General features: G+C 36.8%; 1 protein-coding gene across 2 annotated transcripts; it reads right to left on the minus strand.

The window, feature by feature from the left end:
- Nucleotides 1-7,513: 7,513 nt before the first annotated feature.
- Nucleotides 7,514-12,467, minus strand: LOC112021686 (putative disease resistance protein RGA4). 2 transcript variants are annotated; one of them, XM_065775906.1, is made up of 4 exons: nucleotides 12,082-12,467; nucleotides 9,133-9,901; nucleotides 8,914-9,017; nucleotides 7,514-8,711 (listed from the first exon to the last, which is right to left on the minus strand). In XM_065775906.1, exons 1-3 carry the CDS (start codon nucleotides 12,382-12,384, stop codon nucleotides 8,977-8,979), a joined length of 1,113 nt encoding a protein of 370 aa, XP_065631978.1. In that variant the 5' UTR covers nucleotides 12,385-12,467; the 3' UTR covers nucleotides 7,514-8,711; nucleotides 8,914-8,976. The 2 variants fall into 2 exon arrangements, with proteins under 2 accessions (XP_065631978.1, XP_065631977.1); XM_065775905.1 differs by having other exon boundaries at nucleotides 9,133-12,467.
- Between the last annotated feature and the right edge of the window lie 11,893 nt (nucleotides 12,468-24,360).

The raw sequence follows: 24,360 nt of genomic DNA on the forward strand, positions 1-24,360 counted from the left end.
GTCAATAGTAATACAAATGTTTGTGGGGTATAACGCTATGTGACTGACAGTTGGGAAATTATAGAATATTTTTTTGTAGTTTTTTTTTTAATGTAACCAAGTAATATCATACATCTTCCTCAAAATAATAATAATAATAATAATAATAATAATAATAATAGTAATAGTAATATCATACATGCACTCCACGATTATCAAAATATATCATATATGTACTCGACATGGATATTCCATATTTGGCATGTGGAACTTAAGGATCTTAGACATGGCATAATGTAACTCTCGTGGGTGAAACAGTTTATAACTTCTTTTACAATGTCCCATGTGGTTATAATTGCAGGAGTTTTAATTAGTCTTATTATAACTTCTTTTTCCATAAAATATTTTTAAAAATATTTTCATTAACCAATACCATTAGAGTATTGGTTAATGAAATAAGTTAACATTTTTTTTTTACTTCTCCACTTTTTATTTTTTTTAATTATTTATTTATTTATTCAAGAGTTGTTAATTTTCAAATGAGCAACGGCACATGCAATCTCAATCCAACGAATGGTAGGGGTCAAATTTACAATTTCTAAAACCACAGAGTTTTGTAGTATAATAATAAAATAACCCAAATTTCAAACGCATTTTTGTAATTTGCCAAAATTTTACAATATAAACAAGCAATTGATTTTTAAAAAACAAAACAAAAAACAAAAATACCGTCAGATTAAGCACAACAACAGAACAACAACTATTGGGGGTAATTTGGTGGTGGTGGACAAGAAAGGGTCTGTCCTTTGAATAATTTGGTGATTGGGTGTTAGATAGTTGACTCTAGTAATGAATAATCTATAACTTTTTTTTTGTGCGTGGATAAGATCAAGTTGATCAACTAGCAGGCTGATAATTGAGAAGCCAATAATGCCAAAAGGTTAGTGGTTGGCTACGCGTTGTAGCGTAGATTTAATTGGTTGAATTCGATTAACAAAAAAAAAAGGGTTAGATTATAATAATCAAGTACTAGATACAATCACCAAATTATTTAGACCCATTTCTGATCCACCTCCACCAAATCAACCTAAAGTATATAGTTGTCGTAGTAGTTGGGTCGAACGCAGAAGTTTATAGCAATTGACGAAGTCTACAACGTGAGCGGTGAAGAAGGAAGTTTAATTTAATATATTGAATTGATTTTTTATTTTTTTTTAATATAATATATGGTATTATATTGTATGTCATAAAATACAAAAAATAAAAATAAAAAAATAAATAAATTATAAGAATTCCCCTCTCTCTCACAACAATTTTTCTTTGACATCAATGATAAAAATATATTAATAAAGAAAAGAGAAACAGTATACAAAAAGAAGCTTGGCTGAGAAGCTGTAAAACAAAGGGCCATGCAAGCCATGCAGCGTGGTCTACAGCTTCTACGAAAACCAACCAAAAAAACAAAAAAAATAAAGTATAAACCAAACAAGACACAAAGAGGGTCCATAGCAATTTCCAGCAACTGATTGCATCATCAACAAGCTATCAATTTGATATTTGCTCCAACATGATACTCAAAACTTTTTCCGGACACAGAAATCTACCATAAGACAAATTGCAAGTTATGTAGAAGTGGTCATCTAAAAAGAAACCAAAAATTGATGTGTTATTTAATTATATCTACTTTTCCCCTCTATTGCACAAAAGCACAATCCTCTAAGGTGGTGGAGTTCACAGTGGTATGAGATGATATTTGTTGCTGTTGTCTCTAATCTGCAAAAAAGGGTAACCTGGCATTAGTGTGGATAAAACATCATATGATCATCTATTATCAAATTATTGTATGAAAGAAAAATAAAAAAATTTTAACTGTGCTAACTTGAAATTACACGTTGAAAATTCTAAGCTAACCAGTGTCTAATAATAAATGCATTCAAATAAGTCATTGCACATATGGTGAATTTTTCAATCTCAGGGATATAGAAAGAATTCAAACACATAAGCAATGCTAAAAGCATATTACGATGGAAATTCACCTAAATATTTTTAACATCTTCTTAAGAAATATTTCGAAAATCTTGCAAGTGAAAAAAACAATACCACATTTTTTGTAATTGACTTCAAATATGAAATAAGAGTTTAGGTTAAAAAATAGAAGATTCATTTAGACAAATTGAGACAGGGCCATACCTTTACCTTGAATTCCAACTTTTTCCCTGAAAAATGTTTACATATATAACTTTGATTCATAGAATGAAACTTATGGACCCGTGCACTCAATTACAAGACTCATTGAATTAAGGACTAATACTAAGAAAGTGAGCATAATTGGGACATTAACATGGGAAACATGAATAGAAAGGGTCCAATTAATAGCAATACTGAATTCAAAATTTTAACTGGGGACCTAAACAGTTGGAAGATTAATGCTCATATGTTCACTCTAGCTTTTTGATAGCTATAGTCCTTCAGCATTAGGGTTTTTTTTTTTTTTTTTTTTTTCAAGTGATAAACATTTTATTACAAGCATTGAATTTATATCTTGTATTAAAAAAAAAAAAAAAAACCTTCTAATTTCTAAGAATTTTTTTTTATACAAGTTACACATACACCCAAAAGGGAAGTGGCCATGAAACTCTCTGAACAATTGCAAGCTAAAATGTTAATAATCAACAAAGTCAACAAAAGAGAATGAACTGTAACTTTGCCAATACCAGTAGTCCACTCATTCAAAGACAAGAATAAATATTTTTAGTTCAAAGTAAACAACTAAATTCCATTAAACATGAGATTATTTAGCATTCAATTTTAAGCCATGTGACAACTAATGAGTTCCTTTAATTGATTCCGAGAGATCAAAGTCTCTGTTTCTCTTACAATATGATTATGTTCAAACTGATTATTACACAAGAAGGGAATAACAGTGCTATGCTATTTATACTGGCATAAGCTGCACACTTACTCTATATTGCATTTTCTATTCTCGGCACGTGCTCTAAATCAAACTTAACCAAATCTGTTACAACTAATCCGAACCACTTAACAATAATACAATAACTTGCTAACAACCAAAACTAAACCAATCTGAGACACAGCAATTTGGAAAATCTACAACTTCAAATTTTATTAATCAAAAGCCCAATTAAAATAAAACCATTTGAAGCATTTTTTTTTCTATAGTACTTCAGTAAAATGTTTGTTACTCCTACATGATTGTTGCTACGCTACGCTATAGACATGTGGAGTATCTAATTGAGGACGGAGCACTTCAATGACCAACACTACGCATAGAAGTATAAACAACAATAAGTTAGTTGCATCTGTTGCACTTGAACATACCATGAAAACAACGGTAAATACGTTCTTACAAAGATCTTATATATCCACATGGCATATGAGTCAAATCCTGACAGCCATCAATCTCAAGGGACCTAAGGCTAACCAATTTGCTAATATCTCTTGGCAATTCTTTAAGTCGAGCACACCCAGAAAGTTTAAGCATCAGCAATTCTGCAACAAAGAAAGGGATTTAGGAAGCATCTCAATCAATTTGTTATCAGAGAGATCAAGATACCTTAAATGGTTCAGCCTACTGATTGAACTTGGAACTGTTTTAATCCCTGTCTTATGAAAATCCAGCACACGTAAGACCTTAAAATGAGAAACAATTTTAACAAAATTTGACTCATTAAACTCATTGTCATGTTCGCCCGATTGCTGATCACACAACATAAATGTTCTTAAACGGCTTATTTTAAGTAATAGGATGGTCAGAGATGATGAGCTAGATGAAAGCCAAATGATAGATGACGAGTGTTTTCACTTAATTGTACCCCATTTATGCCAAAAGTGACATTCTCTAGTCCAGCTACTACTGACAGAAGGTCATGCATGAGGCCATGTATTTTGAATGAAATATTTCCCCACTTATCTTCTTCAACTTCTTGAAAGAATGATCTCGAAACTAATTCCAAAAAATACTCATGACCAATATATTCTAAGCATTGTTTTTGTCTTGATCGCTTAATGAACCCTTGTACCATCCATAGCTTAATAAGTTCCTCTTTTTTAATCAAGTAATCCTTTGGAAATAAACTACAATAAGCAAAATATTGTTTCAAATATGATGAGAGATGATCATAACTCAACTTAAGTGTTGGTAGGATATTATTTTCTTTTTGATCTAGTCTTGAAAATTCTTTATTAATGAAGGAAAACCACTCATCTTATGAGTTTTTAAAGCACAACAGGCTTCCTATAGTCTTTATGGCGAGTGGAACTCCTCTTCACTTTCTAACTATTTCCATTCCAATTTCTTTAATTCTTAAATTCTTTGGTTCTTGTCCTTTTTCAAATGACTTTTGCTTAAATAAAGACCAAGACTCCTCTTCATTTAAACCCTTTAAAAAGTAAGGTTCAATAGTTTTTGCAATCTTTTTAACCTTCTCACCTGTAGTCACCAAGATTCTACTACCTCTTGCACCACCTAGTAGAAATTCTTTTAACTGATCCCACTGTTCTGAATCATCATTCCACAAATCATCTAATACAAGTATCTCTTTCCATCAATTTCTTTTTGAAGATCATTTATCAATGTGTTCATTTCAAGGTTTTTTGGTTTCTCAACTTTTGCAGATCCAAGGATTTTCTCAACAATTATTTTTACATCAAAATCATCAGAGGTACACACCCACAGTTCTTTATCAAAATGACTTTTAATTTCTTCATCATTGAATACCAGTCGAGCTAACGTGGTTTTCCCTAAACCTCCGATTCCAACAATCGGAAGAACTGACACATTCTCTTCAATATTGGAATCTAATAATTTTTCTATGATCACCTTCTTATCAACCTTCTTTTCTTTTTCTTTTTTCTTTTATGAAAATTAAATTAAATTAGTTTATTGGTAGTTAGATTTTTTTTTAAAAAAATTAACCGTTCAAATAAAATATTTCAATATTCATTTATTTTGGAGTATTAAGTATTAACTCGAGATTACCACGTAATATATATATATATATATATTTGAAGTAAGTAAAATATGCCAAAAAAATCAAAATACTTCAAAAATTCTGACAATTCTGCCCTTCCTCTCCTCCCTAGTCACAAGTCCCAACTCACCTAACTCATATTTAATTTGATTTTTTTTCTTTTTTCACTCTTTTTTTTTTTTTTTTGTAAATTTATTTGATCTATTTCTTGTTAATGTGTTTTTTATATTATAATTATAATCTACATTCTGTTGTTTCTTTTGTACGTCAATATTCACTTGCAAATAGAAGCAAAAATTTTGGTATTTTGATACTTGTAAATAATAATAATAATAATAATAATAAACCTCAGTTATGTAATAAGTTTGGGATTTTTTTTTCTTACATTTTGGATCATTTTTACTTTAATGAATTTCCACAATTTTTGAACTTCTATTATGGTCTCTAAATTTCTAAAATCCTTTTTAATTTATTTTCTAGCGTGATCTCATTAACAATTAACGGTGTTTCAGGGTTCTTACTTTGTTATATGTTCACCAATCAATAAAATTTATATCTTTTAACATTAAAATATATATATATATATATATATTCATAATTCTAAATTGTGCCTAAATTTTTCTGCCCAAATGTTCCATTTTTCATTCATTCATTAATCAATTAATTACTTAGCTTTCAAAGATAATTTTTTTTTTTTGGGTTCTACAATTAACGATTGATATTTATAATATATTTTAAGCGATAAATAACAATGATATTATCCTCGTAAAGTAATCCATGCATCTCATTGGTTCACACCTTTTTGTCACCGGCCTTAATTTTATAGATCCAGCAATTTGGAACCAACAATTAATTTAAACTAATAAGTTGCCTGTGCGATGCACGGATAATTTTATGATATTTTATGTAAAACTGTTTTGAATAATGTTGTACATAAATTATAAAGAAAAAGTAAACTAAATTAGAGTAAAGAAACATATACATCTTGAGATATTAAAAATTCGTTTAGTAGTTTCATTGCATATTTATAACCTTCTTAAGATAAGATTATTATTTTTTTAAATCGCGAAACGAAAAATAAAAGCAAAAGAGTAATGGGACCATGAAATAAACTAATTTGTGTTATGTTCACATATTTCAAACCATGAAATAAAAGTATATCCAATTTTCTGACTATCTTCCACTCATTGATAGTGTGACATTAAGACATGGCTGGGCAAGTGTGTATGCATGTGTCTTACATATGATTTAAAATTAAATACCATGGTAGAATATGACTTTACATTGCGCACCAAATATTCTCTCTACTTATATACCCAAAACAAAAACTAACTAACCAAATTACCTAACCTAAATCACATTTAAGCCCCAAATTTAAAAAGAAAAAAAGATTACCCGTAGCGGTTTCGGTGTTTTGATGGTGGTGGCAGGTTATTATAACGGAGGTGGTAACCCCTCAAATTCCTCTTTCTCTCTCTTTCAAATGTTTTGTTAGTCTCAGGTCTTTTATTTTGGTAATATATAGTGAAACAGTGCTTTTTATTTAACAATCCACAACATTCTTGTGTCTCTCTATCTCTCTTTAGAGTCTTATCTCGTTAGTTATTACTATTAGCCCTTACTTATTTATTTATTTATTTTAAATACTAAAACAGTGAGTATGCTAAAAGACATGAAGAATAGTGAAAGTTGTGGTGTAAACTTAGGCAACTAATGAGATAACAATAGAATAAGATAATGTGAACTTTTGGGTAACAATAAAAAAAAAAAATTTAATGAAAGAGGTAAAAAAAGGCTAAATGCAAAATTAGAGTGCCACTTGACAAAACCTCATGCACTCTCGCATGAGGTCTCTGAGAGAGAGACAATTTGTAACAACTTTTATTCTACAATATTCCTCCAAATTTTTTTTTTTTTTTTTCAGTCACAGGCATGGCTCCTCAAGTGAGTGGGCTGTTTGCACAAAATGAATCTGTGGATAACCAACTTAAGGCCCAATACATGCAATGGGTTGGCAGCAAAACACGTTAACTCTTTTCCTTCCCTTTTTTTTTTTTTTTTTTTTTTTTTTAATGAAATATAATAAAATACAGTACACGGACTTAAAACTTAAGAAGCTACAGGCTAAAAGGGGCTATAGAAACTAAGGAAACAAGCAACAGACTCAGAACTGAAAAACAATTTCTCTGCGATGGACTTGACTGATGCTAGGGATCAACGACTGGTGGCGGCGCGATGAAGGGGAAGGCAGCGGCAGCACGAAGCATGGAGGAGTGGCGGCGGCTGTCTCGGGTCTTGGCTTCGGAGTGGGTCGGCTTCCTCAGCGGCGGTGGTCGAGGGTGATAATGGGTTTGGGTTTTGGCGGTTGGTGAGTGAGGTGAGGTGTTGGACCTTGCGGCGGCTGGTGGCTGGTGGTTGTTGGGTTCCACCGGTGGGTGTTGATTTTATGGGTTTTGGTGGCTCGTGCATGGGTCTCCTTTTTTTTTTTTTTTTTTTTTTTTTTTTTTTTTTTCGGTTTGTGGGTGTGGGTTCTGTGATCAGAGGTTTCTGGTTGGCTTCAAAATCTGGGTTTTCTTCAAAATCTGGTTTTTTTTTTTTTTTTTGTATGGGTGAGATTTTCTGGCTCGTCCCTGCAGTGATGGTTCAACGGATCGATGTTTGCTCTGATACCAAATATGACGCAGGACAACCAGAACGAAAACTAAACAATAGAAAAATAAAGGGATATGACCTAGGAGTCAGCACCTAGGCCTTGCTTGGAGTCAGCACCAAGCGGGAAAACCACTAGGAGTCAGCACCTAGGGTAGACCTGGAGTCAGCACCAGACCAAAGAAAGACCAAACGGCCATTGTTTTCATTCATCAAAAATATCAGCTATCTCCTCAAGGAGTACAATAGGTTGCTTATAAAGGATTGCTAAACCCTAGTTCTAATTGGCTAGGAAACCCTAATTGCCTTATTACAAAAATAACCTTCTAAATTAAAATACTAAAAGCCCAATAAACTAATAGGACCTAAAACATAAAAATACAATGGGCTTGCAAACATAAATAATACTAAATAATAATCTTCTTGTGTCTCCCGCATCAGTTATAAAGCATACACCAACAGAGAATGGTAATAGAACACTATTATTTGATTAACAGCCTATATCTAAACATAGGAGTGCACAGTAATTGAAAAGTTCTTTTGCGATACTACTCTGTGCATTAAGAATTAAGATCAACTTAAAGTATAAATCCAGCCAATATACAATCTTAAAATTGAGAAAGTAAGAAAATGACGATACTGTGATGTTTGATAAAGCATAAGAACAATGTCCATTTTACTAAAACTGTTGATTGATTTAAAAATGAGAAATCGAAGTCAGGTATAGCACAAAGTGAAATCAATCCATGAAATTATGCACTTCTGAACTCAAAATATCAATCTGTGTTTTCATTGAAACCCTGGGCCAGGCTACTGGACAAAATTAGGAGGAAACACTAAATTTCTCTGTTGTTAACAAAAAAAAATTGAGCCCTTAGAAAATTATTTCAAATACAAAATTTGAATTATTATCATTTGCAGATAATAGCAAGTTGGAAGCATACGTAGAAAAATGAATTTAACCAACGGAATACCTGCACAACAAAGCTGATTCCTGCAATGTGGTTGCTAGATTCAATTTTTCACACAATAATGCCAGCTTCAACTCTTCCTACAATAGTAACCCAATCTCACCGCGTGCCAAATTTTGATCTGTTAACACAGTGAGAAATGAAGCACCCACAAGTACATCACTACATACCTCAGTGTGAGATACATTGAATAAAATGAAGAAATAGATGATGGAAAATTCACAACTTATTTTTCCTAATATGTGATGATATAATTTCTTTTAGAATGAAAATCCTATACGCAGATAAAATGGTGGAAAAATAAGAAACAAACGAGATAATACATGTGATTTTTTGACTTGTTGAACAATTACAGCTGCCAGAAGATTTGATTAAGTTCTGATTCTTTAAAGATCAAATTTCTTCTGCTGTTCATTTGGTTCTCCATCTGAAATTTTATCACAAAAAAATATAAGTGAAATGCTTGGAAAAAATAATGAACAAGGTGAAGCAAACAAAATTGGAATTCTATGAAGAATTGGGATAAAAAGTGAGATGTATACCTGAATTTCCTGGCTCCAAATCCAAGTTTGTGATGTGAGAAATATGACGCCAATCATGACCTATTTCCTTTTTGCACCATTGCGATAAGATTGGACAATAACGAATTTTCAGTGTGTGCAAAGAGGTAAGGCGACTAATCTCCACTGGCAGTGATTGCAATTTTGGGCATTGCAGGATTTCAAGTATTTTAAGAGATGGAAGACTAAAAATCCACTCCAGTAGTGCCGTCAAACATGGACAGTAATCAATCGTAAGCTTTTCCAGAGAGGTGACGTGTTGAATACCTTCTGGGAGAGACTTCAATTTCAGAAGTTGAAAGAGCCATAGAGAGTTGAGGCTCCTAAGGCCTTTACATTCCATCCCATTCCCATAATTGGATAAATCGAACAGCTCGGAAGAGCAAATTTCCAGTTGCTTAAGCGCAGTGAGATGTCGCATACCTTGAAGGAGCGGACCACGACATTCATATATCCATAGACGATTGAGAGAAATAAGATTCTGCATGCACTCCTCTGGCAAAGGCTCCTCCATTCGTCCAATTTCCATAGACTTTAATTTCGACAGAGGGGCAAAAGAGGAAGCGGCACGTGTAGAAGAAGATGCTGATGCCACAACTGTTGCTTCTGCTGCTGCAATCCTTGTTGTCTCCTCCAATGGCTTGAAACTGCAATAATACAGCTCCAGATTTTCAAGACATGGAAACAAAGGCATGGAAACCAGTTGAGGACATGCCCGGATACATAATTTGGAAAGACTTGAGAATGAAAGCTGTACATGATTCCCAAAGCAGACAATGAATCAAGTTCAAGAACCTTAAGTGAAGGAAACTGATACAATAGTGACAGGTTTTGACATTTCTTACGTCCAAATAATGAGAATTCAACAAGATTTATAAGCGAAGAAAGCCAATTTGGAAATCTCACTCCCATGTACCTATATAATGATAATACTTTAAGATTTGGGTGGGGTTGCAAGGCTTCAAGTAACTTCTCTTCAAAAACAACATCCTCCTTGTCAACTTCATCTTCAATCCAACGTAATCCCAAGGCTTGAAGATTCTCTATCCCTTTCAAATTTGTAGCCTTAAATTCAGCTTCAGCATCTTTCCCATGTCTTAACTTTACAATCTCTAAAGTTCCTCTCAGGTTCTTTAGTGTGTTGAGTTCTTTCAATTCAGCATTTAGTCGGTTAAGTTCCTCCAATTCACCATTATTCCTAGAGACTGAACTGGTATCTTTACTAATCACAAATTGTGATAATGTTTGAGGATTAGTCAATTGCCCCAGTCCACATGGCATATGAATCAAATCCTGACAGCCATCAATCTCAAGAATCCTGAGGTTAACTAATTTGCTAATATCCCTTGGCAATTCTTTAAGTCGTACACACCCAGAGAGTTTAAGCTTCTGCAACCTAGAAAGGGATTGAGGAAGCATCTTGATCAGTTTGTTATCAGATAGATCAAGATATCTTACATGGTTCAGCTTACTGATTGAACTTGGAACTGTGTTAATCCCTGTTCCATGCAAATCCAGTACGCGTAAGAACTTAAAACATGAAAAAATTGCATCACAAGTTGACTCATTTAATCCATTTTCATGTTCACCTAATTGACCACACAACAGAAATGTTCTTAAATTGCTTGTTTGATATAATGTGTCGGTCAGAGATGATGAGCCTAAATGAAATCTAAATGACAAATGATGAGTTCTCTCAGCACCAGCAATGTGTTCCCCATTTATGCCAATAATGGCGCTCTCTTGACGTGCTACATATGTTAGAAGACAATGAATGAGGTCATGTATTTTGAATGATGTATTGCCCCGCTTATCTTCTTCAACTTCTTGAAACAATGATCTCGAAAGTAAGTCCATAAAATACTCGTGACCGACATCTTCTAGGCATTGATTTGGACGTGACAACTTAATGAACCCTTGTGCCATCCATAGCCTAATCAATGTTTGTTTGTTAATATTGTAATCCATTGGAAATAAACTACAATATGCACAACATTATTTCAAATGTGATGAGAGATGATTATAACTCAACTTTAGTATTCGTAGGATATTCTCTCCTTGGCTTATCATTAAAAGTTCATTATTCATAAAGGACGACCATTCTTTAACACTGCGTTTACTGTACAATAGGCCTCCAATAGTTCTTATGGCAAGAGGCACTTCTATACACTTAACAATTTTCATTCCAATTTCCTTAATTATAAAATCTGGTTCTTCTCCTTCTTCAAATGCGTGTCTCTCAAATAAAAGCCAAGAATAATGTGGACTTAATTCCCTTAAAAAGTATGGTTTAATAGTTTGTGTAATGCTTGCAACCTTCTCATTCTGTGCAGTCACTAATATTCTACTACCTCTTGCAGCACGCTGTAAAACACCCTTTAAGCTGTTCCATTTTTCATAATCCTCATTCCACACATCATCTAACACAAGTAAGTATCTCCTTCCATCAATTTCTTGATGAAGATCATCTATCAATGTGTTCATTTCAAGGGCTTCTTTTATTTCCCCTTTTGCAGATTTTAGGATTTTCTGAACAATTATTTTTATATCAAAATTAAAGCAGTCACACACCCATAATCTTATCTCAAAATGGTTTCTGATTTCTTCATCATTAAATACTAGTTTAGCTAATGTGGTCTTCCCTAATCCACCTGACCCAACAATCGGAAGGACTTCAACATTGGGATCCAAAAGAATTCCAATTATTGCCTTCTTATCATTCTCTCTCCCAATAACTTCTTCACTGCGTACAAAAGAACGGGTCCGTCTCTCCCAATCCTCGACTTGTGTCTCCCTAGGACTTGCCTCTAGGAGGAACGGCCTATTCTTATCATTAGCAATAGCAACTAGCCTCTTCCGAATAGCCTTAATGTTATGACCCATTTTAAGATCAAATGCAAGCTGGTTCAGTTTGGGAAAGGAGATGCATACCTTTTTCGCCTCCTTATTTTGAGTCATCTGGTCCCGTCGTGAAACTTCATTGGAGAACTCCTCCAACAAGTTGTCTGCTACATAAACTGCATCTTTCAGCCTTCTCAGCCATGTACCGAATAAAGGGACCGCCTGATTCTCCTCTGCATCTGGAACTGGAACCACACGTTTGATTGCTGAAACCCTCATCCTAAACCTTTCAAGCTCATCTTTGACACGCGAGGACAGTCCAGTCTGATCAGCTAGGTTGCCCGTTTTGCCAATGACTTCCTCAACAACTTCGATGAATGCTCCTTGTGCCATTTCGAACGAATGCTTAAACAGTTAAGAGCTAGCCGTAGAATTAGAAATGAGAAAGATTGTTTGTAAATTGTGAGGAGGATAGTTTACGCAGAGTGATTATTATATACAAGATCCCTGCTTTTAAAGTGCTCAATAATTCTGACTATTTACGGAACATTGGTAAGTTTGTTTTAGTAATATTGTTTACATTTTTTTTTAAATATGTGTAGCTAAAAAATATATAAAAATATGTATAATATTATTTAAATACTGAGAATTATTATTTAAAATAAACATTTGTTATCGTGTTTTCTAAGAGCATTAGCATCAGAGAATTTTAATTTTACTCTATTTTACCATTCCAAAAAGTCACTTTATCATTATATCATTCCATTTTACACTATCTCCAACATTCCAAAACTCTATTTTTATTAAAATATTATTTTTTTAATCTGTAAACAGTGCAACATCCCATTTTACAGCAGCACACCAACAATTTTGGGGGAAAAAGGAGGAGTAAAATATATATATATATATATATATTTTTGCAATACTGTGAACAGTGCAATTCTATGTTTAGAATTGTACTGTAGTAGTATTGCAAAAAAATTTGCAATATTGTTGTTTACAATTCCCTGTTGCAAGAGTTTTTTAGACTTAAAATGCTAAATTTTCCTTAGTTTTGGCATTAGCATTCTCCAATGTTAATGCTCTAAGGGCACACGTTTATGCCAATGATAGTGGTGGCCTCCCTTGCATGGAAACTTGAAATTAGCAGGGATTTTTTTTTATTTTTTATCTTGCCTACAATTCTTTGATGTGGCCGGATCTAACAAAGAAAAATTACTATGATGTCCTCACAATTTTTTAACGAGACAAAAATTTACTTTTGCAATTTCCCTCCATTTCCAATTTTATCTCCCTCTCACCAATACTTACTTTACCAATATCATAAAAAAAAAAAAAAAAAAAAAATAAATTATAAATAAGGTATATATATATATATATATATTTCTTTTGTTCTTAATTTATTTTTCAAATATATTGAAATATGATGTTAATATTTATTTATCATTTTTGTTAAATTATTGTAGAATTAATGGGTGAGAATTTTGTTGCAAGTGAGATTCATCAATTAGTTCCAATGAGTTGTTTTGACTTAAATGAATTACCTCAATAAGGTATACTATTTTATTTTATTTTATTTATAGTTTATATTTCATTTATAATTGAATATGATGTTGATTTTTTTTTAATCCTTGTTACAACATAGAACAAATGAATGATATTGTAATTGCAAGTGAGATTTATCAAAGTGTTTCAAGGAATTGTGTTGACTTAAATGAGCTTCCAAATGATGGAGAAAATAATGACATTTGTGGGGAGGAAATAGTGGTTTGGAATGAATATTGTGGGGATAAAAGCCCAAATTCGCCTATTGGGCCTTGGGCCCTATTTGAAGATGTGAGTACATCCGAGAAGGAGTAAAGGATTGGAAAAGGCCCCAGAGTGAAGAATCAAGTAAGGAAAGGAGAAAGGAATATAGTTCGAGGAGTATATCCTCCTCGGATTTGAAGAATATCAATCAAGCAAATACCTGAGCAGTTTGGGTGAACTTCCAGGAAGTCCCCATGATATGGGCGAACTTCTTGCTCGTATAAAGATGATAAGAATAGAGAAATATCTAAAGAAAAAGTTGCTATCACCGCATTTAATGCACTGCAGCAACTTTTCTGGCCGCATTTATGTGGAGAAGACCCCTGAATAGTGCAATCTCAGTTGCCACAATTTATGAAAAACCAAAGAGGATACCTGATGGGACATGTACTCAAGTAAATGCTTAGATGAAGAACAAATGTACGATGAAGATGGGTTAAAAAGAGAACTATATAAACACAAAGACCTCTCATGAGAGGGGGATCAGAAGGAAGAGGAAAAGAAGAAGAAGAATAAAATTTTACTGTAGTTCTAAGAATTGTACTAGCCTTTCAAACAATAATTTATCTCCTCGAACATCAATTTATCCAAGTTTCAAGTGTGTTTTTGTACTGGTTCATCTCTTAAAATCTCGTTTAACTATTATTTAGTTTACAAACAGCCCAATTCTTTCACCCACTCTCTACAAATTTATTGTATTGGGCTCATTGGGCTCAAATCCCTTATCTTTTGGGCTTGAGCTACAAATCTTGACACTACAAATATCTAATAGAATAAATAGGAGTTATTGAAGAAAATGAAGATATTAATTAAATAGAAAATGAGTTTGAACCTTTTGTTGGTCAATGTTTTCTTAGTGAAGAAGAGGCTTTCATTTTCTATAAAAATTATGCAAATCGATATGGTTTTACAATTCGAAAGTGTCGTTTTGTCACAAAAAATGGAGAAAATGTAAGACGTGATTTCTTTTGTCACCGAGAAGGTAGACAACAATTAAAAAGAGTGGATTCATCTAAGGAGCAACGAAATAGGATATCTACAAGATGTGGATGCAAATCTCATTTAAGAATCACATTGCGAAAGTCATTTTACATTTTTCCACGAGAATGGCATGTCACTAAGTTTGTTATAAATCACAATCATGAATTGTTGTCCCCTTTGAAAGTGAGATTTCTTCTGGCCAATCGAGTCATCACTAAAAAAAATAAAGATCGCATTCTCTTATTGAAAAATGGTGGACTTTCGGTTAGGCAAATAATACGTGTTATGGAGCTTGAGAAAGGTGTGAAGCATGGAGATCTTCCATTTTTTAAAAGAGATATCCATAACCTTTATGTGAAAATGAGAAGGATGCATGCAATGAATGATGCTATGGGTCTCTTACAATTGTGCAAAGTTGCTAAGGAAAAGAATTCTAAGTTTCAATATGCATATACAATTGATGAAGAGAGTAGGTTGGAGCATATTTTTTGGGCGCCTTGTTTTGATTGGTACCAAAAATATGGAAATGTGGTTGTTTTTTATACTACTTACAAAGTAAATGCATATGACATGCCTTTTGGTATTTTTGTTGGTATCAATAATCATGGAAAGACAATTCTCTTTGGTTGTGCACTTCTTCGAAATGAAACAACTAGTGCATTTCAATGGTTAATGAAGGTACGTAAATTATTTAATTATCTTGTAAGGTTGTACAATTATTTTTCGATTTTATTTGATTAATTAGTAGTTAAATAGTATATATCCTTCTATTTTTTTCCATGTGCTAATAACTTTGTATTTGATTAATAGACTTTTGCAAATTTAATGAAGAAGTCAATAGATATGGGATTGAATCCAATATTTTATTTGAAATGTTAGGTCTTTTGCTTAAAAAATCACCAATATGATGTTTGTCAACTTTTTTATTTTTGTTGGTGTTATATTATCATTTTGACAATATTATGCCAATAAATATCATGCATTCTTGAAAAAAATAGAAAGTTTTGCCATAGAAATAATATTGTTTCACTAAAATTGAAATCTAATGTCCCATATCATATCATGTATCATGACACTTTTTCAATCCAAAGCAAACCGATTTTCTCACGACATTTGAAACACAAAATAGCGAGGTACTATTTTTACACTTAAAATAATTTTAAAAATTACTATTTATGTTTTATTGTCTTAGGGCACTAAATCTCTAACACCTCTAACCCACTACTAATCAATAAAATATTTTTATTTCTTTCATTTTGGATTTTATTATTTTTACTATTTAAATAAAATAAATGTCAACTCGACGTAAAACCCTAAATCTATGGGAAAATATAGCGGGTTTGTCCAAACAAATAGTTGGTGGATTGAGGGTGGGGCCTCTCACATACTTACTCTGATAAGGCTAGTGGTACAGGACCAGAAAAAAAAAAAAAAAAAACGCAATGACTTAAGCTCGTGCCATCACATATACAAATAGAAATTGCGGACTCAAAAGGAATTGGTCATTGTTGCAAGAAACAAGATTTTATTGTCACGATACTTATTGACCTCATATCATCTTGAAATGTTACGAGCATAGAGGTTATAAGAAGAAAATGTAGTGCGAATGTGTATTTGTCAAAATTCACTCTCAATAAAAACTTGAAATTTAAAGATTTTATTGATGTGATCTTTATTTTTCCTAGAGTTATAAAATTTTGTTTTTTTTTTAAGAAACCGGACCCTAAGGCCCTATAATATTAAAAACAAAACAAAGAGAAATCACAAAGAGTCACGAGTGACAAGGGGAGCTATATCCTCAGGGGTGGTATTATACCAAACTTGTAGCTCATCACCAGACTTAGAATTTCTGGCTAAACAGTGGGCAACTAAATTGCCTATACATTTTACATGGGAAAAACAACAAGACTAAAAGTCACTAGCTAAGAATAGGACATCTTGAATCACATGACCATACTCTGGGTGAGATGAGTCCTTCTGCCTAAGTGCTTTTATAATCACCTCATCATCATCCTCCATTGTGCACTGCACAACCCCAAGATCCTTAGCAAAAAAAAAAAGCCTTACGGCATGGTAGAAGTTCAACAATTGCTGCAGAGGAAGGCATCATGATTCGCTGGGACAAAGCACCGATAACAGCCCAGCGAAAATAGCTAACTAATTTTTTTTTTCTAACTATCTAGTTGGTAGTTCCAGTTTTCAAACTATATTTTTTATTAGCATCTCGAGTTTAAGGGACTCGATTTAGGGCCTATAAATCGAGTTTTTGAGGGTCGGTTTTCATATTTTGATCGGATCTGAGTTAGCATTTTTTTCACGTGGTGTCTACATGGAAGTCGAGTCTCTAAGACTCGATTTACAAAGCAAAAAAGCAAAAAAAAAATTTAAGTCTCGAGTCTCTCAGCCATTTCCAGAAATACCAAAAAAAAAAAAAAATCAAGAACAATCTCAGCACAAGATCAGATCGGAGAGGGAGATCTAGAAACCCAGATCAGCGGCTTGGGTTGTGCGGCAGCCATTTCCAGAAATACAAAAAAAAAAAAAAATCAAGAACAATCTCAGCACAAGATCAAATCGGAGAGGGAGATCTAGAAACTCAGATCAGCGAATTAGCGTCCTAGGTCGCGTGGCCTGGGTCGCGCGGCCAAGCCTGGGCGCGCGGAGCGCGTGGCCTAGCCTACGCGACCTGGGTCATGTGGCACGCCTGGCCTGGGTCGGCGTGGCCTGGATCGGCGTGCCGCGCGGCCTAGGTCGGCATGGGTCAGCCTGGCATCTCCGTTTCTTCTTCTTCTTCTCTCTCTCTCTCTCTTTTTCTTTCTTTCTGTGTGTTTGGTGTTTCTGGGCTATAAAATGGGTTATAAATCGAGTCTTAGAGGCTCGATTTCCATGTAGACGCCACGTGGAAAAAGTGCTAACTCAGACCCGATCAAAACATAAAAATTGACCCTCAAAAACTTGATTTATAGGCCCTAAATCGAGTCCCTTAAACTCGAGATGCTAGTAAAAAATATAGTTTGAAAACTGAAACTACTAACTAGATAGTTAGAAAAAAAAAATTAGTTACCTATTTTCGCCTAACAGCCCCTGTGAAGTTTCGAACAACAACACTGATTCCTGCACATCCCAATTCCTTGAATGCAGCTCCGTCAAAATTAATTTTGAGGTGGGGTGAGAGTGGAGGAGTCCACCTAGCTGTTCTAGCACATCCCAATTAATTTTGATTTTACCTCTTGAAGATGTATTGTAGCGACTCAATTTGTAAAGACCCTCTAAAATTAGGAGAGAAATAATCCTGTAGGCCCCAAACAATAGATTTCTAGAGAGTGGGTTGAAGAAATTGGCCCTTGCAGACAAACTAGACCCAACCGTGGACACATCCCCATTGAAGGTCGTGTACCTAAGTTCCCTTTTAGAGTTGCTCCTCGGCATTTATCTGAGGAGCTTGACCTTCGTCCCCCCGCCCCCCTTGCTGTTTTGTTGGTCTCTCTTATATAGTCCTCTTCCTCCCATCTCTCTCTTCCATCTGTTGATCATCCATACGTTTTCCCTCTGACTGTCCGTCCCATCAGCAGCACTATCAGTACTCAAGTAATTCACAATAATCAAGGTTGCCCTGTCCAAGAGTCACATCTCCATTAGTGCGGCCAGAGGGCTAGGTGAGCGCATTTAGTGCGGAGGTGACAACCTGTCCTGGGCCCGTTTCCCCTCCTGAAGCTAATCTCGATCCGCCGAGGACAGGATTATCCTCGACGGGATTTCTAAAGTTTAGGCTCCCACGCATCGTCCTTGGACGAACCTTCCTCCTCGGCATGGGCCCTAAACCGGGTGTAAAGTGGGCCGAGGTCACCAGGCCCTCGGGCCCCATAATAGCCCTCAAAATCCTGCTGTCTGTGTCCTCAGGTGGGGAGGAGGATTTTGACGTTCCCAGGCCCTCCATGTGATTCGCCAAACCTCAGCCCACGTCAGCGTTGGAGTCTTCTTATCTGCCACATGTAAGTTTTTGGTGCTTCGAGACTCAGTGTGCGTTTGCATTAAATTTTGGCGGCTCCATGGAGGACCTTCGAGGGATGACATTACCATGCGGGACTTCCGAGGAGGTGAGGGGGCTCGGGTAGCCGATGCCCTAGAAAGGCCCCTTGTAGTTAACCAAAGTTCTTCAACAGGCTCCTCAAGACAAACCTCCCAACGAGGTGGGGGGGGGGGGGTAAGCCACTTTGTTGGACCACCCCGTTGTGACAGCACGGGGCATTCTTATTTGTTTCCTTTTTCATTTCATTTTGCTTTTCGCCTTGGCGACGTTGTAACGAAACCACATGTCTTCTATTTGAAAGACATATTCAGTGGTTTGCCTCTAGCTCATTAATTGATGCTTCCTTTTACTTGTTATACTTTAGTGTTTTGCTCACTACCTTGATTCTGTTCTGGACTTGATCTCATGAGATAATCAACTGTCCTTTGAATTTGCATCCGAGGACCATACCACAACTCGGCCCCGTCTAACGCTTTTATTCTTCCGCAAATATCTGATTTTCCATAAGTTTGAGTCCGAGGACCATACAATACCTGGGTTCTGTCTAGTACCTAGGTATATTTAAGTGGTTAGTTTCCCCATAGGTTTGAGTCCGAGGACCATGCAAGACCTTGGTTCTGTCTAACGCTTCTGTTCTTCTGTAAGTAGCTAGTTTCCCCATAGGTTTGAGTCCGAGGGCCATGCGAGACCTTGGTTCTGTCTAACGCTTCTGTTCTTCTGTAAGTAGCTAGTTTCCCCATAGGTTTGAGTCCGAGGGCCATGTGAGACCTTGGTTCTGTCGAGTACCCAGGTATATTTAAGTGGTTAGTTTCCCCATAGGTTTAAGTCCGAGGACCATGCAAGACCTTGGTTCTGTCTAACGCTTCTGTTCTTCTGTAAGTAGCTAGTTTCCCCATAGGTTTGAGTCCGAGGACCATGCAATACCTTGGTTCTGTCTAGTACCCAAGTATATTTAAGTGATTAGTTTTCCCATAGGTTTGAGTCCGAGGACCATGCAATACCTTGGTTCTGTCTAGTACCCAAGTATATTTAAGTGGTTAGTTTCCCCACAGGTTTGAGTCCGAGGACCATGCAATACCTTGGTTCTGTCTAGTACCCAGGTATATTTAAGTGGCTAGTTTCCCCATAGGTTTGAGTCCGAGGACCATGCAAGACCTTGGTTCTGTCTAACGCTTCTGTTCTTCTGTAAGTAGTTAGTTTCCCCCATAGGTTTGAGTCCGAGGACCATGCAATACCTTGGTTTTGTCTAGTACCCAGGTATATTTAAGTGGTTAGTTTTCCCATAGGTTTGAGTCCGAGGACCATGCAAGACCTTGGTTCTGTCTAGTACCCAGGTATATTTAGGTGGTTAGTTTCCCCATAGGTTTGAGTCCGAGGACCATGCAAGACCTTGGTTCTGTCTAACGCTTATGTTCTTTTGTAAGTAGCTAGTTTTTCCATAGGTTTGAGTCCGAGGACCATGCAATACCTTGGTTCTGTCTAGTACCCAGGTATATTTAAGTGGTTAGTTTCCCTATAGGTTTGAGTCCGATGACCATGCAATACCTTGGTTCTGTCTAGTACTCAGGTATATTTAAGTGGTTAGTTTCCCCATAGGTTTGAGTCCGAGGACCCTTTGTTCAGTTGTCACTCTGACCTCATCTACTAGGTCCAGCTGCAGGCACATGGCTTCGTCGTTCCCAGTCTCATCATGGTTCTCCACTATGTAGCTTGTGAGTTCGACCTCAGTGGGGATAATGGCCTCCCTTCTGTATGCTAATCGAAAGGGTGTTTCTCTTGTAGGTGTTATGGCCGTCGTCTTGTACGCCTACAGTACACTTGGCAGCTTGTCTGGCCATATGCCCTTTGCCCCTTCAAGCCAAGCCTTGATGATTTTGAGTAAGGATCGGTTCATGACCTCAACTTGGCCGTTGGCCTAAGGGTGGGCGGGTGAGGAATAATGATTCTTGATCCCCAATTGTGAGCAAAAATTCCTGAATGATTCATTGTCGAACTGCTTTTCGTTGTCCGAGACCAAGACTTTAGGGATCCTGTACCTGCAGATGATGTTTCTCCAAATGAAGTTTCGTATGTGTTTCATCGTGATGGTGGCTAGGGATTCAGCTTCCACCCATTTGGTAAAGTAATCTATACCGACCACTAGGAACTTCAGTTGTCTTATTGCTGTTGGGAATGGGCCCATGATGTCCAAACCTCACCGAGCAAAAGGTCACGGGGCCATCATCAGAGTGAGCTCTTTTGTTGGCATCCTAATGATGTTGCTGAATCTTTGACACTTGTCGCAGGCTTTGACATAAGCTTGGGCATCTTTCTGCATAGTAGGCCAACAGTATCCTGCTTGAATCAACTTGTGGACTAGCGACCGTGATCCTGAATGGTTCTCCCAGATTCCTTTGTGAACTTCCTTCATGACATAATCTGCTTCCTTGGAGCTTAGGCATCTTAGGTACATTTGGGAGAAGCCTCTTTTATACAAGACATCTTTTATTAAGATGAATCGTGCCGCCTAGACCTTCAATTTTCTCGTGGCCTCCTTGCTGTCGGGTAGCGTGTCGTCTCTTAAATTCAAAACTATCGGTGTCCAATTTTCTTGTGAGCCTATTTCCTGCACATTCACGCCTTCTATCAGGGGCGAAAGCTGAACAAAAGAAAGTACCTTGCTGGGGATGAAAATGTGTTTTGCCGATGCAGCCTTGGCAAGACGGTCGGCTTGCTTGTTCTCTTCCCTTGGGATTTGAAAAAACTTAGCCTAAAAGTCATCCACTCGGTTCCATTTCTTGCTCCAGGTATTTCTTGTTCTATTCACCTTTGCATTCGTAGTCACCATTTGCCTGACTTGTGACTACTTGAGAATCGCAATAAACAACCATACTTGTGGCTCCTGCTACTTTGGCGAGATCCAGTTTGGCCACTAAGGCTTAATACTCTGCCTCATTATTGGTCGTAGGGAAGTCGAGACGAACCATGCACTCAATCTCGTCCCCTTCTAGAGAGTGGAATACTATACCTGCTTCGCTAACCTGCCTGTTGGACGATCCGTTTGTGTGGATACTCTATTGAGGATGCTTTTCTGCCCCCTGGCCTTCCATATTGGTGAATTCTACAATGAAGTCAATAACCACCTGTCCCTTCATGGCAGTGCGTGGGCGGTATTGTACATCGAATTCGCTCAACTTAATTGCTCATAATGCTATCTGTCCAGTAGCTTCAAGATTACTCCTTGCTTTTCGTAGAGGCTTGTCTGTCAAAACGACCATAGTGTGGGCTTGGAAATATGGTTTGAGCTTACGAGCTGCAGTCACTAAGGTGAAGGCTAGCTTCTCCATCAGAGGGTACCTCTCCTCGGCGCCTCGGAATGCTCGGCTAGTATAATATACAAGCTCATGCACCTTGTCTTCTTCTCTGACTAAGGTTGCACTGACAGTAGCTAGGGAGATGGCCAGGTAGAGAAATAGCTCATTTCCTGGTTTGGAAGGACTTAGCAATGATGGGGAAAAGAAGTATGCTTTTAGGTCCTCGAATGCTTGTTAACACTTAACCGTCCGTTTGAAGGACTTCTTCAACGTGCGAAAGAAAGGCAGGCATTTTTCTGTTACCCTTGACACGAACTTGTTCAACGTTGCTACCTTGTCGTTGAAACTTTGCACTTCTTTTATGTTCCTAGGTGGTGCCATCTCTATTATGGCCCAGATCTTGTCTGGGTTGAATTTAATGCCTCTTTGGGACACCATGAACCTTAGGAATTTTTCAGCTGTTACCCAAAATGCGCATTTACTTGGATTGAGATTCATGTTATAAGAGCGGAAGGTATCGAAGGTCTCCTTGAGGTTGTCTAAATGGTCGTCTTCCTGTTGACTTTTCACTAGCATGTCTTCCATGTAGACTTGGACATTCCTCCCAATCTGATGTGCAAAAATTTTGTTCATGAGCCTTTGATACGTAGCGCCCGTGTTCTTGAGACCGAATGACATCACTTTGTAACAAAAAAAGCCTTGGCTGGTGACGAATTAAGTTTTCTCCTGATCAGCCTCGTCCAACTTGATTTAGTTGTAACTAGAAAAAGCATCCATAAAGCTCAACAACTGGTGTCTTGCTGTTAAGTTTACCAAGACATCAACTCACGGGAGTGGGTAACTATCTTTGGGGCACGCCTTGTTTAAGTCTGTGAAGTCTACACACATCCTCTACTTTCTGTTGGCTTTCTTGACCATCACTACATTGACCAACTAATCAGGATAGTATACCTCCTTGATGAATTTTGCATCCTGCAATTTGCAGACTTCTTTTACTATAGTCCCGTCTTGCTCTTGGGCGAGCACTCGCTTCTTCTGATGGATAGGGGGAAAAAGGGTGATACATTCAACCTGTAAACCATGATTGAAGGGTCGATCCCAAGCATGTCTTTATGGCTCCAGGTAAAGACATCCTGGTTCTCTTTTAGGAATGTCGTGAGTGCTTGGCAGACTGGTGGACTGGCAAGGGTGTCAATCCTAGTCAATCGTTCAGGTCTGGAGTTATCGAAAAGTATCTCCTCCAACCCCTTAACAGGCTCTACAACCGTCCGTTGTTCTTTTATGCTTATGGTCTGTAAGTGGTCATCTATCTCCAACATCTCTATGTAGCACTCACGTGCTGCCACTTGGTCTCCACGTACCTCTCCTACTTTGTACTCGGTGGGAAATTTGATCATCAGGTGATAGGTCAAAGTCACGACTTTCCATGAATTGAGGGTAGGCCGGCCCAGTATGGCATTGTAAGTGGACGAACAATCGATGACAAGGAAAGTAACATCCTTACTGATCTGTTGAGGGTAATCACCGACTGCCACAGGCAATGTAACTGCATCGATGGGGTATACTTTTGTTCCTCCGAATCTGACGAGTGGTGCATTGGTCGGTATGAGACGTTCTCTCTCGATTCTTATCTTTTGGAATGTTGGGTAATAGAGGATATTAGCAGAGCATCCATTATCGACAAGGACCCGGTGGGTGTTGTAGTCCCCCACTCGTATGCTGACAATAAGAGCATCGTCATGGGGGTGGTGGAGGCATCAAGCATCTTCCTCTGAGAACCCAACTATGGGGTTGTCCACCCGTGCCATCTTTGGAACGAAACTCGTTAGTTGGACATTCTAAACTATCTTAAGGTAAGTCTTGCGTGCCTTCCTAGACAAACTAGAATCTGCGGTGCCCCCTACAATCATCCTTATGTCGCTTAGAAGTGGCCTGGGCACTTGCTATCCCTTCTAGCAATCTGTTCCTGCAGTGGGTCTGTCTTTTCTTTGCTAATGAATCATTGTAGTTTTCCCTATCTGATAAGGGCCTCAATCTGTTGCTTCAAGTCATAGCATTCAAATGTGTTATGACCGTGATCCCAATGAAAATGACAATACTTGTCTCTGAACCTCTTACTGAGATCTCCCTTCAACTTGCCAGGCCAGGTCAAGGTCGTATTGTCCTTGATCTGTATCAAGACCTGATCGATCGGGGCAGTTAGTGGGGTGAAGTTTGCGAACCTTCTAGTGGGGGGTTTGAAGCTTTTATCCTTCC

This window comes from Quercus suber, unplaced genomic scaffold, assembly GCF_002906115.3.
Source record: "Quercus suber isolate HL8 unplaced genomic scaffold, Cork oak 2.0 scaffold_121, whole genome shotgun sequence".
In the NCBI taxonomy this organism is placed as follows: domain Eukaryota; kingdom Viridiplantae; phylum Streptophyta; class Magnoliopsida; order Fagales; family Fagaceae; genus Quercus; species Quercus suber.

What these genes read in the sequence shown, in the direction of transcription:
- LOC112021686 (XM_065775905.1), bottom strand. Translation starts at nt 12,384, where the DNA reads ATGGCACAAGGAGCATTCATCGAAGTTGTTGAGGAAGTCATTGGCAAA.